We start from the raw sequence: 14,022 nt of genomic DNA, 5'->3' as shown, positions 1-14,022 counted from the left end.
TAAAATATACTTTAGCATCTGGGCATTTTCAGTTTTACAAGGCAAGTTCAAAGTCTTCCTTTGGTTCGTCTGTTTCCCATAGTTTTCCCTGTTTTATTTTACTTTGTAGCATTTATCATCACTTGGTAAATATTTGCCTATTTTTTTTTCTATTTTCTGCTATGAGAATACCAGCTACAAAAGGACGGGAGTTTTGTTCATGTGTGAATCTCCACCACCAAAAGGTATTCCTTATATAGTGGACATTTCATACATATTTGGTGAAATAAAAAATAAATGACTTATAAACTTGCTTTATTTGAAGCTGTTTCCAGCTTTTCTTATTGAAAGAGTTGGCAACAGTGCACCAAACTATTTGTAAATTAATATGTACATGAATAGATGGCATCATAATGTATACTTTTGCAGCTCCCCATAAGATTAATAGTGCCCTGACTATAATCAACATTTAATCAATATTTGTTAAATGCGCTAATGTGAGTTTCTCATTCAGCCCATATGTATGCATGAGTATGTCTTCAGATAGCAGAAAAATACAATTTCTTATTTTGGTACAGAGAAATTAATGGGGTTTTTCCGGAGATAAAATACCATAATCATATATTTCATAGTAATGTATATTCATAATTTACCATAGCAAGTACTTCAGGAGGCTGGTAAAAATGAAAACAAACAAACAAAAAAAAAACCCACAAAAAAAAAACACCAATAATCTGGAATTTGTTAAAAAAAAGAAGCAACAGTCTCAAAATGGAGTCACTTGTGCCAAGCTCCATGTGAGCAAACAAAGACTTAACACCTTACCTAATTGCAGTTTCAACCTCTCGGAGGAATGCCAACTTTAACCAATCTACCTGGAATTGCCTGGTCAGCACTAGTGAGGTGATCTGCCGTATAGACCTTTGCCTTCCTCCAAAGGAAAGTGGCCTTGCCCGAAACAATCCACTCTCTGTTAGAAACTTCTTAAACCATTTGCTGTCCCACTTTTGCCTACAAAAGTCTTCCATTTTGTACAGCCCATCAGAGCTCCTTTCTACTCAGCAATGGGATGCTGCCTGATTCATGAATGAGTAAAAACAAGACAATTAGATCTTCACATTTACTCAGTTGACTTTTGTTTTTTAACAGAACTTGGTGGCAGTAGCAGGACCAAATGAGACTTCTAATAGCTTTGGGGATCTCGAAAAACACAGGCATGGTATCTGCAAAACTTTTCTCACTGTTTCTGAGGGCCTTGAGGAAATCCCTCTCAGTCCTGAGCTCTTTGTCAAGGCTCCCAATCTGATTGACTTTCCTGTCCCAGGCAGGTCAGCTTGAGCTGACACACAGAACCCAAGCCTCTAGCTGGTAGTTTAGGCCACAACTCCCATTTGATTGGAAACCCCGCCCCTTCCTCCTGTCCCCAGATTTCACCCTGGAGATAGCTAGTGGTTCAGTCTTTAGTTTGCACATCCTCATTTGTTTGTAATCAGTCCATACTACCCATTCTTTGGGGTCTCCTGGTTCAATCTTTTTCCCAACCCCCAGTTCTGTGTTAGGAATTGCTGGTAATGCATGTAAGGCCTTCTATTAGCCAGTCTCCAATAATGTCTCTTTGGTTGCTGCTGATATCCACAATCCCATGTCTTTACTCACTATTGGTTTCTGTGAATGTACACATGAGGTAAAGGCTATTGCCAATGGGAATCTCAGAAGCCAAAAGCCACAAAAGGTGGTGGGCATGAATTGAGCATTTAAGAGCTGTTAGAATGCCTGACACCTAACCCAAAATCTCCCCTATAAGAATAAGCTGGTCATAGAATGGATTAGATTGACACTAGGTCACACCGACCAAGCTCAAGAAAATTTCTTTGCAGTGAGATACACTGTAAAACATCACTCAATTCCCAACCCAGTTGCAAATACCTTTTGGGTATTAGTTTGGCTCTGAGAAACCCAGAGTCTTAGCATACAAACAAATAAATAAATATCCTTAAATCCCAAAAAGTTGAATATGCCACACCTTCTGGCTCACCTGCTTTTTAAAATTTTTTTAAATGTTTATTCATATTTAAGAGACTGAGTGTGAGCAGGGGAGGGGCAGAGAGAGAGGGAGACACAGAATCTGAAGCAGGGTCCAGCCTCTGAGCTGTTGGCACAGAGCCCAATGCGAGGCTCGAACTCACAAACCATGAGATCATGACCTGAACTGAAATCAGATGCTTAACCAACTGAGCCATTCAGGCAGCCCCCAGCTTATTTTATGAGCTGTAGTACCAGAAACTGTAGAAACCTACAAAAATGGCAAAGTCTTATTAAAAACTTAGAATTACAATGGCCATTATGGAGAATGTTCCAATTAGACAAGATCACTTATTAAAGAATTACATTTGAAAGCAAGTGTTCCCAAGTGAAACAAACCAGATGGGACACATACTTTTATTGGTATACAGAAACTTCCAAAAGTTTTCAAAATTCCAAAGTAGCTAAATTTAAAAACTTGTTACAATAGGCTAATGAAAATTTAAATACACAAGCTTGTAAACAAAAGTCAGTCAAACTGGATAGCTCCAAAGACTAGGCACTTAAGATAACAGCTGCCCCCCGCCTCCTAGGGGTCCACCATAAAACACTGACTGTTGGCTGATATCTCAGTTATAATAAACTGGGACACTGGAAAAGATTGTCCTCAAAGGGCTTATACAAAATTTTCAACATTAACATGAATGCCCTCATATCTGCACCCAAATGAGAACCCCTGTATAGGCCCTGCCCAGAGTTGATGGGACTCTAAAGGCTTCTCCAAGAAACTGCTACCAGTTACTCCCTTAAAACAGCAAAGGAAAAACTAAAATCAAACTTAGTTATAAAACAAAATCGACCAAATTCTAGAAGATACTAATGATAAAATAAAAACTGGCCAAATTCTGGTAGATACCACAGCTGCACTTTTTAACTTCAACCTCACTCGGAGCCTACAGATGAGATCCTAGGAAAAACCATCAGAAGCTAGCTTAAGGTGAATTCTCACCAGAGTCAGCTTCCCCAGATCTCTGTCTACAGTACCTGCTTGGTCGAGAGAGAAAAATAAAGTTTGACATTGTCCATTCTTTTCCAAATCCAGGCCATTGGTTATTGATCTTTGGGAGGACCTCTAGATATTATGAAGACAGTAGATTTTCCACCCTCTTTGCAAATCCCTCTTGGGTCCATGGGGTTGTTTAATACTGAAGGAAATATTTACTGTGTTCTCAGCTGAAACCTAAGAAGATATTTGAAAAGGTTAATCAGATATTTGGCCAAATTGGAAGCTGATATTCAGAGCCTAATATGAAATTTTATTAAACCTTCTCCCCTAAGCTAAATGTACTCAGAGGGAAAGAAAAAGTATTCCAACATAATTATATGGGTGTGTCAGCCCTTTGATATCATCCAGGTTACAACCCAATTCTTTGAGGAATTAGAAGCACTTATCCTTATCCTACAGATCTTTGTAAGAACACAAATGCAGCTCTAGAAACAAGTCAAAACCTGTCTATCCTTTTTCATGATTAACTTCACTTATTCATCTCAAAAGGCTTGTGGTATTGTAAAACTTCTGGCCTTAGGGAACAAAAGTCCCTGTTGGAGGAATTTGTATTCTTTCCCTATGCCTTTAAGATGTAAATGTTCTACCTGGTCTTCCCAAGGAACTGTTATCTTCTCATCTAGGTCATCTCCTTAAAAAGTAAGCTTTAGGTAGGCAATTACTAAGGAAGAAAAAAAAAGGCAGGAGGTAAGAGGCCTTTTAAAAATAACAATTCTGGGAAAGTTGAAACTGAATTACATAAGATGACTGAGCAAGCCACTTGGCTTAAAAAAGTGAGTTCTTCAAGATGGTTTTTCTTTGACTTACATGATTTTGATTCGTTAGGTCTTGGAGACCATAACTTCAAAGTGCACTCTCGACATTGGGAATTATCTCACCTATAATCATAGTAATCTCCCAGGTGCACTATAATTTTTCATAAGCTTTAAATGGATGTTCCCCATAACTGTCCACTAAGCAAATGATTCCCTTAAGTCAAAAAGGAATTAAGAGAATGATTAACTCCAAAAAAAAATGTAAACTTGAAGTCATGACCCGTGAATATGACAGATATTCAGCAAAAAATGTCATGACCTAACCTATGATTATCACACAGAGGATCAGTAAAAGCTACAAGAACTACAGCTGGGAGTGGTGCAAATTCCTTAAATTTTGATCACATCTCTCAGTTAAGCTGAGAGTCTGATCAAAAGGGAAAGATTGTTAAAAAAAAAAAACAAAACAGGTCCAAATGGAGTCACTTGTGCTAAGCCCTATGTCAAAGACTTAATACCTAATGTAACTGCAATTTCAACCTTTCCCAGGAATGTCACTTTTCAGGAATGTAACCTTTAACCCATCAACCTGGAATTACTTGGTGAGCACTAGTGAGGTGATCTGCCTAATAGACCCCTGACTTCCTCCAAAAGAAGGTGACTTTGCCTGAAACAACCCACACTCCACTTGAAACTTCTTAAACTTTCTCCCTCACCCCACTACTTTCAAAAGTCTTCCATTTTGTACAGCTTCTTGGAGCTCCTTTCTATCTCCTACGATGGGATGCTGCCCGATTCATGAATCATTAAATAAAGCCAATTAGGTCTTCAAATTTACTTCATTGAATTTTTTTAACAGATTGAGTTGTCATTCATACATGCACAACCCCACAAATATAATGTCATAAATGTTTAGGTGTGTTATGTATGCATATGTGTATGTGCTTGGTAAGTAGATCCTGGCTGTCTATTTGTTGAATAATTCATTAATATATTCACATATGTGTATATAAAACAAGCTATAAAAAATGTTTAGACATTGTGGAATGATACCATAAATGTTGGGATAAATGGTAATTGCCAAATGTCACTAGATTGAATTGTGAAGGAGGAGGAATGTTGAAATTTGATTAAAATAAAAGATAAATGGTGTGAAATGAACTTAAGAGAAGAAAGGTTATATAGCATGTTTTTATTCACCATCCTACTAATATGTATATATATTTTTGCCATAGGTGAGAGAGAGAGAGAGAGAGAGAAATGAAAATGCTTTCCAGGGGTCTTTGGAAGAGGATACTGGAAATAAGGGGGTGAAAAGTTAAGCTTATAGAGAGAATGTGGCCAACCTCCCTCCCCCACACCCTCCACACTTCAATTCCTGCCAGGCAGGAACTGGAATCTTTTGTAGAGCACCATTATAGTATCAGAAAGTAACACAATCACAAAGGAGAGAAGAAAAGCTTGATGTGCGCGCCAGGACTCTAAAAGGCCCCCCTGTGAGGACGACGGTGGCAGCACTAAGTCAGAAGAAAGGACCTACCCAGCTAAACTGTCATGTCTAAGAGAAGCTCTGAAGCTGGCGAGGAAAAACATTTCTCCCCCGAAACGCCTTTCATTTATTTTATTTTTTAAAGTTAGTACAAGAGATAATGCGGCACATTTGTGTAATTTCATCCTGAAGCTCGGCTCTTGAGGGAAGGGCTCTCAGATCTCATGCACGCATGTCTGGCTTCTCATCCCACCCACTTCAGGGGAAACTCTCAGGCTTCTCTTGTGAAATATGCTTGAGAGGTGATCCTGAGCATTGGCAGAGGAAGGCAATATTGATAATCTAGACCTGTGTGTGCGCATGCAAACACACACATGCGTGCACACACACACACACACACACACACACACAGCTTGGAAGCTTCTCTGTTCATTTTCATTTGCTTCATGGGTCAGAATATTCTGATATTGTTCTCATCCCACATCACCTTATCCCATCTCTTTTATTCCTCCAAGAATAGTCTGAGGTCTTCCAAGTTGGTGTGTTACCTTCTCAGTAAGGAAACAGGAAAAATCCGCTAAAATACAGACATCCTCTAACACTGCCTCCCCCGCCCCTGTCGCCCCTGCACAAGCACATGCGCAGTGCGCACATAATTATCTGCCCCACCTTACAACGGAATTGAGGCGGTTTCATGGACCTTTGCTGGTGCTAAGGCCCAGCAGGTTTGGAAACTGGAAGCTGAAGGAAAAATAAAAGCTGGGTATGCAGAGGAGCCAGAAGGAATTATTGCCTTTTCCTGGATCGGACCTAGAGAGAACATTCACTTACGTGATTTCCTCGCTCCAGGGTTGTAAAAAGTACCCCTAAAATGGGGAGGTAGGAGAAGGGAAAGAAAAGGTTAAAGAAAAATGGACAACCATAAAAAGATTTATAATTTACTTTTGAAATAAATCAGCAAAGGGAGGCCCAATCTGCCATTTGCTCTGAGGGCTCTGGGATCCCACACTGAATAATGTGCCATGGCCCATTTTGATCGGCACTGAAATTAACAATCAGCCAGCCACTTTATGAAATATTATCTTTGTTAGCTTTACCACTAACAAAAATACACTTCCAATTTTTCACATCCACACACTACATCTATTAAAGCAATCTGGGAAATTAGTTTGAGATAAACTGTACAGCAATTTTATTCATAGCTTCCCTGTATCTCACACTGTTAATCTGCATCACAGCTCACTAAATAGTGCCTAATGTTTATTGCATTTAACTGAATGTATACGATTCTGAGGGTACGCCAGGGACCGATTATCATAATTATACATGTTTCTATGGTAACCCACAAGTCTATCAGTTTTGATTCATTATATTGTTATACCTTCTAGCACTTTCTAATTATTAGGTGCCCATAAAAAGTCTCAGTCTTGCTGTTACTATAGAAATGAGCTATAGACAGGCCTCAATTGTTAACCCTTAAAGGGCCAAAATATATAGACTCAGACAGCTGGTAGCTATTCACATAACTGAATAGCTAACAATTTTATCTATAACTTAAATTCATAATTGTTTTGCTGTTATTAATTTCTGAAAATATTTCACTTAGACAACTCTTGAATAATGATCACAGATTTTATAAAATTGTCCTGAGTTTCCCTATCCGTGATGTATACCTTCAGGTGTGCTAAAAGATACAAAAACACTAATGCAACACTGAACTGGTAGCACAAAGTGCAAAATCAAGTCTTTCAAGACGGATTTCTTCTTTCGTAGGTAAAGAACACAGTTGTTGGTGTAAACATAGAATTATATGTTAAGGAATAACATGGATAAATCAGAATATAATGGCAAAAACTCAAATGCACTGAGAGTCTTTAAATCAAGCATCTAAAATTGCTTCCCAGCAATATGGCTATTTAGGTATAATTTAATATTGTTACTTAAATTGCAATTTGTAATTTAATATTTTCATTTTACTTTTTCTTCTATAGTCACTAACAGAATCCTGTGAAAATTGAAAGGGACTGAGCAGTTTCATTGTCTCTCTAACCCTCCTGCTATTATAGTTTTCAATTAGAAGTGCCTTTTAATTTAGATCAGGAAAGCTCTCCTAAAGTGACAGCTCGCCCTTCACACTGCATATCTATTTATTTCGGAAGTCAACACACCATTCAATAACCTGAGAACAGCCCTGATTGCTATGCTAATAGTATTCAGAAATATGTCGACACCGATCGAAACAAGTAAACTAAGGCTAATTCATAAAGTGAATAATAAAAGGCAGAGGGAAGCCTTTCATACCTTCTACTACTTCAGCTGGAATCCTAAGCTTACAAATTTAATTTTTTCCCCTCCCTTAGGGAAATGAACACTATATGATAACCAAACTGAAATTAGATTTTACCTAATATTACAGCCTTGCCTATTTGACGCGGCTTGTTTTATTATATAAAGCTGCAGTGGGAAGCAGCGGAGACAATGACCGTGGATGTTAATGCTTGTGTGATCTAGGAGATGCTTGCTTCAGCTGCAGCTTTCTTCAGCTAAGAGCTAAATGCATTTTGCTTTTTGAGGTGGGGGGAGGAGAGGGAAAGCCATAATAATTTTAAATGTATGCCCACATTAAAAAACAACAGCACATGTTGGGTAACCATTTTCTTCATATTACAAGCCCAAACCACCAATGTCCATAGGAGCTCCTCACCAATTAGGCATAAATCAGATTGTATAAGCAACAAAAGATATGGTCATTTGCATGTTGAAGTTCGAACTCTTTTCATAAAACAGAGAACCAACCAAAGCCTTTTGTTCCCAATTCTTGCATTGCCATTAGCATCAGAGAATAATAGATTTACCACTAAACAGAAAATTAAAGTAGATTAAGAGTAAATTAAATCAGATAGTTTAAAAACTCCATTCATCAGTACATGCATATATTACCACATGTATGTATATAGTCTGAAATTGATTATATCTAATTCACATTAAAATACGTCTCCTCCTCATCTGGATATTGATTATCCAGAATAATTGAACTGTATCTGAGTAATATTTTCACTTGCCATAGAAATTAAACTAACCTTTAATAATAAATATCTTATTTTTCATTTTGTTCATGCTTTCATTCCCATGATAATCAATTAGTTACTCCATCTAATTTACTAGTGCACTCCCAAAATCTACAGATCTTTTTCATGCATTTTGAACTAAGCAAATATATACATACCTTGAAAAAATCTAACAAAATATATAAATATAATGTGACTCTTTCTAGATGAGTCAAAGGAATCTATGAGAAAAACATGATACAAAGGCCAAGATTTCATATACTTGATTAATAAGATTTAAGAGCAACAATAAAACTTCTGAAAGTGACCATAATCTGGCGTGTGCTTTTTGAGAACACCTAAAGATCACTGCTAAGTTTGTGAATCCTGGGGGGGGGGGGGCGGGCGGTGAGATGGGGGTCAGATACCGAGGTCACCAGGGTGATTAGGCAAAGAACACAGAGAAAGTAAGTCGTTCAAGCAGCAAGCACATTACCACCTGGGATGTCATTTATTTCCCAGAGATAGAGTTGAGTTAGGTCGCTGCATGGTAAAACCATGAATTAATTATATTCTGCCCACCCCCAGTGAGCATAAAGTGCTCAAATTTTCTTTTTGGGTGATAGGGAGAAAGATGACTTATCATTCACGGTTGGATGTTAAAATCCCAGAGGAGAGAGCCAATAAAAGCAGCTCCTAGTGACAAAAATCCAGGAGCTGTACCGTCACTATCCATCAAACTGAAATGTTTTAGGATTCATATTTATTTGCACCACTTTGCCACAGAGGAAAATGTCTAGTCAACTCGAGATTGTATAAATTCTTGAGTTTTTGATGCTTAACAGAAAAGTGAAAAGACATTAGCGGGTTGTGATTTCCTTCAGCAGAGAACGGGTTCATTTGGAGAAGGCTGGCCAGTGGTGAAGGGAGGCTCGCAGCCCCACACAGTGGGCCTCAGGCATTGTTCCCAGCCCCAAGTGTCAGCTCCCCAGTACAGCACCCGCCACGCTCTTGACAGAGGGCCGGGCCAGGCTCCCCTCCTTGAAGTGTCAAGGGTGAAGCAGAAAGATAACGTTGCTTTTGTGGGGTTTTATTCAGGGGCCCTGGGGCAGTGGATCGTTTTCCAGTTTAATTACGAAAAATCAGAAAAGGAAATAGATGGCTTGCTCCCAGATTAGGAAATAGCCAGGAAGAGTAACAGAGTGGGGCTAGATAAAAGAAAATGAATTCTGATCCAAGGGAAGGAAGACGTTCTGGGGAGAAAAGTGTAGGAAGAGAAAGAAGAACAGGAGAGACTCTGCTAAGCAGCTGCCACAGGCAAACAGTACTCACCCACCTTATTCATTCTAATACGCTTCTTTGCTGATTTTCTTTTATGTGCACTTAACTTGGGTAAATGTGTGGCTTGTAACTGTCAATTGCCTACAGAAGCGCTACGGTATATAATTGTCAATGCCTATAATGCCTATAGAAGCACCACAGTTCCAGGCAGGACTGGGCTACGAAAATAAAGTGATAAGGGAGTTTCTCCTACAGTATATAAAATGTGATCTCTACAGAAGAGAAGATCAAAGTATTTTAATGTTTATTTTTCTCTGGGCCTGTGTGTTATTTGAGTAAAATACTATATTGCTTATATTTGAGGAACACACACAAAAAAATCAAATACTTTAGCTTCTCCTATTTAAGCCATGTAAAGAAAGAATATCGTTCCCTCTCTCTCTCTCTCTCTCTCTCTCTCTCTCTCATTTTCTCTTGTTTTTCTCTCTTTCCCTGTCTCCCTCTCTCTAGCTCTCTCACTCTTTCTTTTACTTTATCAGTGCACCAGCAGAACACTCATTATTATTCACTCAGGAAAACAGTTATTTCAAGAGGCTAATCAGCAATACTCACCATTTATGTTTAGTTGTTCCGCTACTTGGAGTTTAAAAATGAAAAATCACCAGGATCAACAAATATTTGTTTGATTCTCACTGTCTGGCTAATAGAGAGAACTCCTTGGATAATCTACCTAGAGCATATCTGGGCTCACATGTGTTCCCCACCAACAAGCGATTTACATTTCATTCCACGGGCAAGATACATATACTAAACCATGAAATATATCAGGTGCCTCCGGAAAACCAGCGTGTCAGTGAGTAAGTGCTCTGTGACTCAGGTAAGGCTGGGATGGTCAGTGAGGATTGGGACTACCAGGGACTTGAACCTGGACTACAGTGAAGGGTGGCTATGGATCATGGATGGGAGACGCAGAAATATAGTTGACAAAGCTGGCAAATAGGATCTCTTGACATGGGTACTCTATGAAGGTGAAGAAAAAGCAGAGAGAGTAGAGAATATTAAGTGATTGGTTAATCAGTATGAGTATTTGTGTTGCAATAGAAAATCATTAACAATGGTTTTGAATGGAAGATAATAGACTGTGTTCTCAGGAAGAATAACTTGAAAAATCACGTCCCAGAAGACTAAAATAAGCAAAGGTTTTGGCTAAAAAAAAAAAACCCAATTAGACGCTCTTATCCTTCTGCAAACAGGAGTTTTACAAAAAAGTATTCATTGGAAGATGAAAAAGAAATGAACATTATGAAAGAGGTATAAGATATACACATTATGTGAGGAGAGGAAGAGATAAAGGGTGAGTCCAAGCAACCAAAGCAAAGAAACCAAGAGAACGTTGATGCACTGGTGAGCATAGGTTTAGGGGTAAGAGAGCCAGCTTGGTGGTTCACACATTGTTAGATGCCATGATGAAGCCCCGCAGGCAGTAGGATTTGGGTTCAGAAAATTATAGTAAGAAAGAGGTCATTAATTTTCACTCTCATGATCATGCATAGAGTTACTGTTTTGTGTTTCAAATAGACCAGTAGGCAAACTGATATGGATGAAAAGAAGAAACTGAACAGCACATGTGATACAAAATTTAACATCATAGGAATGAATAAAAGCTATAAGAAGATGTGGAGAGAGAAAAGTAAATAAATAAGAATTGAATCTTATGATTTCAGTATCTGTGAACAAAGAAATAAAGAAATAAAATAAGGGAAGAAAGGAAGTAGGAGGAGTCACAAAGAAAAAGGAGAACAAAGACAATAAGACATCAAGAAGAGTGAAAAATACAAGAACTTAAGGTGGTGTCAAGACCGGGAGAAGTTTTAGTGACATCAAATTTGTGTGTGTGTGTGTGTGTGTGTGTGTGTGTGTGTAAAATAAGAGAAAACCAAATATATCTGAAGGCACCACAGGGGGCACTCATGAAAACGGATAAATTAAATGTTCCACAGCAAGAAGCATTAGTCGATGCCCCCAGAAGCGAAGGCATAAGAGGCAATGTTTAGTATGTTTAGAGAGTCCCAGGAGGACTTTAGACCTGGAAAAGCTGGGGTGTGTGTGTGTGTGTGTGTGTGTGTGGCGAAGGGTCAAGGGAGAGGGTGTATTCTTCTGAAAAGGAAAGAAGAGAAAATAGGTGATGGTCCAGGGATATTCTGAGGTTTAAAGAGAATATATACATGGGGATGTAAGTAGGGAAGAAGAAGAAATACATGCCAGATGGTCTCAAACTAGAAACAAATGGGTGGGTAAACCAGGCAGGGTTAATAGAACCAACTGAATGAGGTCAAAAAGTACAATTAATATTGAAGAGCAAAGGGGCAGGGACCCAGTGTTGCTATTGTGAACAATAGCCACCTGGATTTTTACTGCTAAGCAGAGCTTTCATCTGAAACTCTTGGAAGCCTACCAAGTGGGAACAGTGAGACAAACAAAACTGTTAGCAAAAAAGGACCATCTCAGTTCAATTAGACATATATTTCTTGAGCATTGATTACATGCCAGGCGTGGTATTAGCTATTAGCAGGAAAAATTTTTAATGGTGTCCTAGGACCTAGAAGCTTGCAAAAAAAAAAAAAGGAAAATAAAATGTGTGCTAGTTTCCTAAAACTGTAAAAATGAGCGTCCTCTGACCAGGATGACTCAGGATGACAGGCAGCTAGATTCAGATGATACCTCCATTCTTTTCCATAATTGCTGATATGAAGTCCGCGTTTCCAGCAAAGAAAATGAAACAAAATTGAACATTGAGGATTAGACAAACTAAGACGATACTACTAATAATACTGTGGCACCACTACAAGCCAAGAAGACAAGTGGGCCCGTTATTGCCCAACTTCCCTCCCTGATCAATTCCAAAGCTGTCAGTGTCCTTGAGATCTGCACCAGGCACGAACAGGGAACACAGCGAAACGATGCCCGACAATAGTTACATACTAAATGACCACTCTAGGAGGAATGTCGTCTCATTTAAACTTCACATCTTTGTGAAGCAGGTGTTATCATCCCATTTTATAGGTGGGGACACTAAAGCTCAAAGACAGTATGTGACTGCCAAGCCAAGGAGACTAAAAGAGTAGGTGAGCAATCACTGATTCAAACATAGCTGCATCTTTTGTCAAAGCCTGTTTTTTTCCCCTTTGCTAATGACACTCAATGATGTGAAGAACATGTCAATGCCTGGGCCTCATCACATAAGAATTGAATCAGAATGTCTGTGTGCTGCACAGCCTTCCTGGGTGATACTAAGCAGCCGTCACCTCTGAGAACCACTTTTCTCCATCGAGCTGCACGCCTCAGGAGTCTCCCCATAGATGCGGAAAGTGCAGGTCTCTTCACCCCACTCAATGGCCGTCACCCCAGGTACTTTTCGGGCCTGCTGGATGTTGGCACCGTGAGTCCCCATCACCAGTCCCATTACGTCCTCTCGCACCGTGAACTGGAAGGCTGCCACCAGCTGCTTACTTGTCTCTAGGTGTTTGGTAGCTTCTTCGTTGCAGGACGTGAGTAGCAGTTTGGTCCGCAGGCTTAGAAAATGCATGTCACCCAGCAGGGACGATGGCTTCACCAGGGCCTCTGTGGTTGAGAGAATGAAGAGCGCACTATTTGTGATGTTGAGAAAGATGCAGTTCCGTCCCAGTGCTGTCTTGAACTCTTTATGGGCGTTTTCATTTGAGCAGGCCTCTCTGAGATCCTCAGGCACGGCCATGGTCACCTTGAAGACGCTGCCTTTGGTTGCAAGAGGATTGGGATCGACTGGCCGGAGCCGCTCCAGGGTGACAATCTCATTGTAAGTGGCACCACAGGCAGCATATTCGATGACATAGAAATCTCCCTTCATCATCCTCACCCTGGCCAGCCACCAGCCCCAAGGTTCCTGCTCCTTGGGTGGAGAATAAACCTCAACCTCATCCACTTCTGTGATCTCTTTATTATAGTCAGCTGGAGGCAGTAGCCAGACATCCCCAAAGGGAATCTGTCTCTCACTCGGCCAGTTGTTTTCAAAGAAGATGGTGACAGAAGCTTCGTGGACATCGTTCACAAAGCCCTTGTAGAAGGCCCAGTTGAACCGCGCACATTGACGAGCAGTCCTGGCTCCATGTTCCCCCCCGGAGGCCAGTCCACCCATGGGGCACCCCGTCTTCTCCAACTGCCCCGGCTTTGGTTGCAGCAGTGGTCTAAGTCCAGGCCAGGGCCTGGCCCCGGGCATCTCCGGGGGGGGGAGGGGGCAGGAGCCAGAGGGGGAGCCACGGGGTCAGGAGCCAGGCAGGCACCACGGCAGCCTTGCCACATCCAACCAGCAGGGGGCGGGGGCCAGTCTGCTCACCTTCCACCACC

General features: G+C 40.2%; 1 protein-coding gene and 1 long non-coding RNA gene across 2 annotated transcripts in view; one reads left to right on the top strand and one right to left on the bottom strand.

Annotated features, from left to right (window-relative positions):
* LOC109496013 overlaps positions 1 to 226 on the top strand; it is a 60,551-nt gene extending 60,325 nt beyond the window's left edge. The window contains exon 8 of the long non-coding RNA XR_006592793.1: positions 167 to 226. This is a non-coding gene — a long non-coding RNA (uncharacterized LOC109496013). The remainder of the gene's footprint in view (positions 1 to 166) is intronic.
* A 12,714-nt stretch (positions 227 to 12,940) lies between these two features.
* Positions 12,941 to 13,785, bottom strand: LOC101086115 (fragile X mental retardation syndrome-related protein 2-like). Its single transcript, XM_045049771.1, is given in 2 exon segments — positions 12,941 to 13,743; positions 13,746 to 13,785. Coding segments are annotated over 2 exon segments (843 nt in total).
* Between the last annotated feature and the right edge of the window lie 237 nt (positions 13,786 to 14,022).

Source organism: Felis catus, chromosome F2 (genome assembly GCF_018350175.1).
Source record: "Felis catus isolate Fca126 chromosome F2, F.catus_Fca126_mat1.0, whole genome shotgun sequence".
NCBI lineage: Eukaryota > Metazoa > Chordata > Mammalia > Carnivora > Felidae > Felis > Felis catus.
Note: the sequence above shows the minus strand (reverse complement) of the source record. Positions and strands in the feature narration are given on the sequence as shown.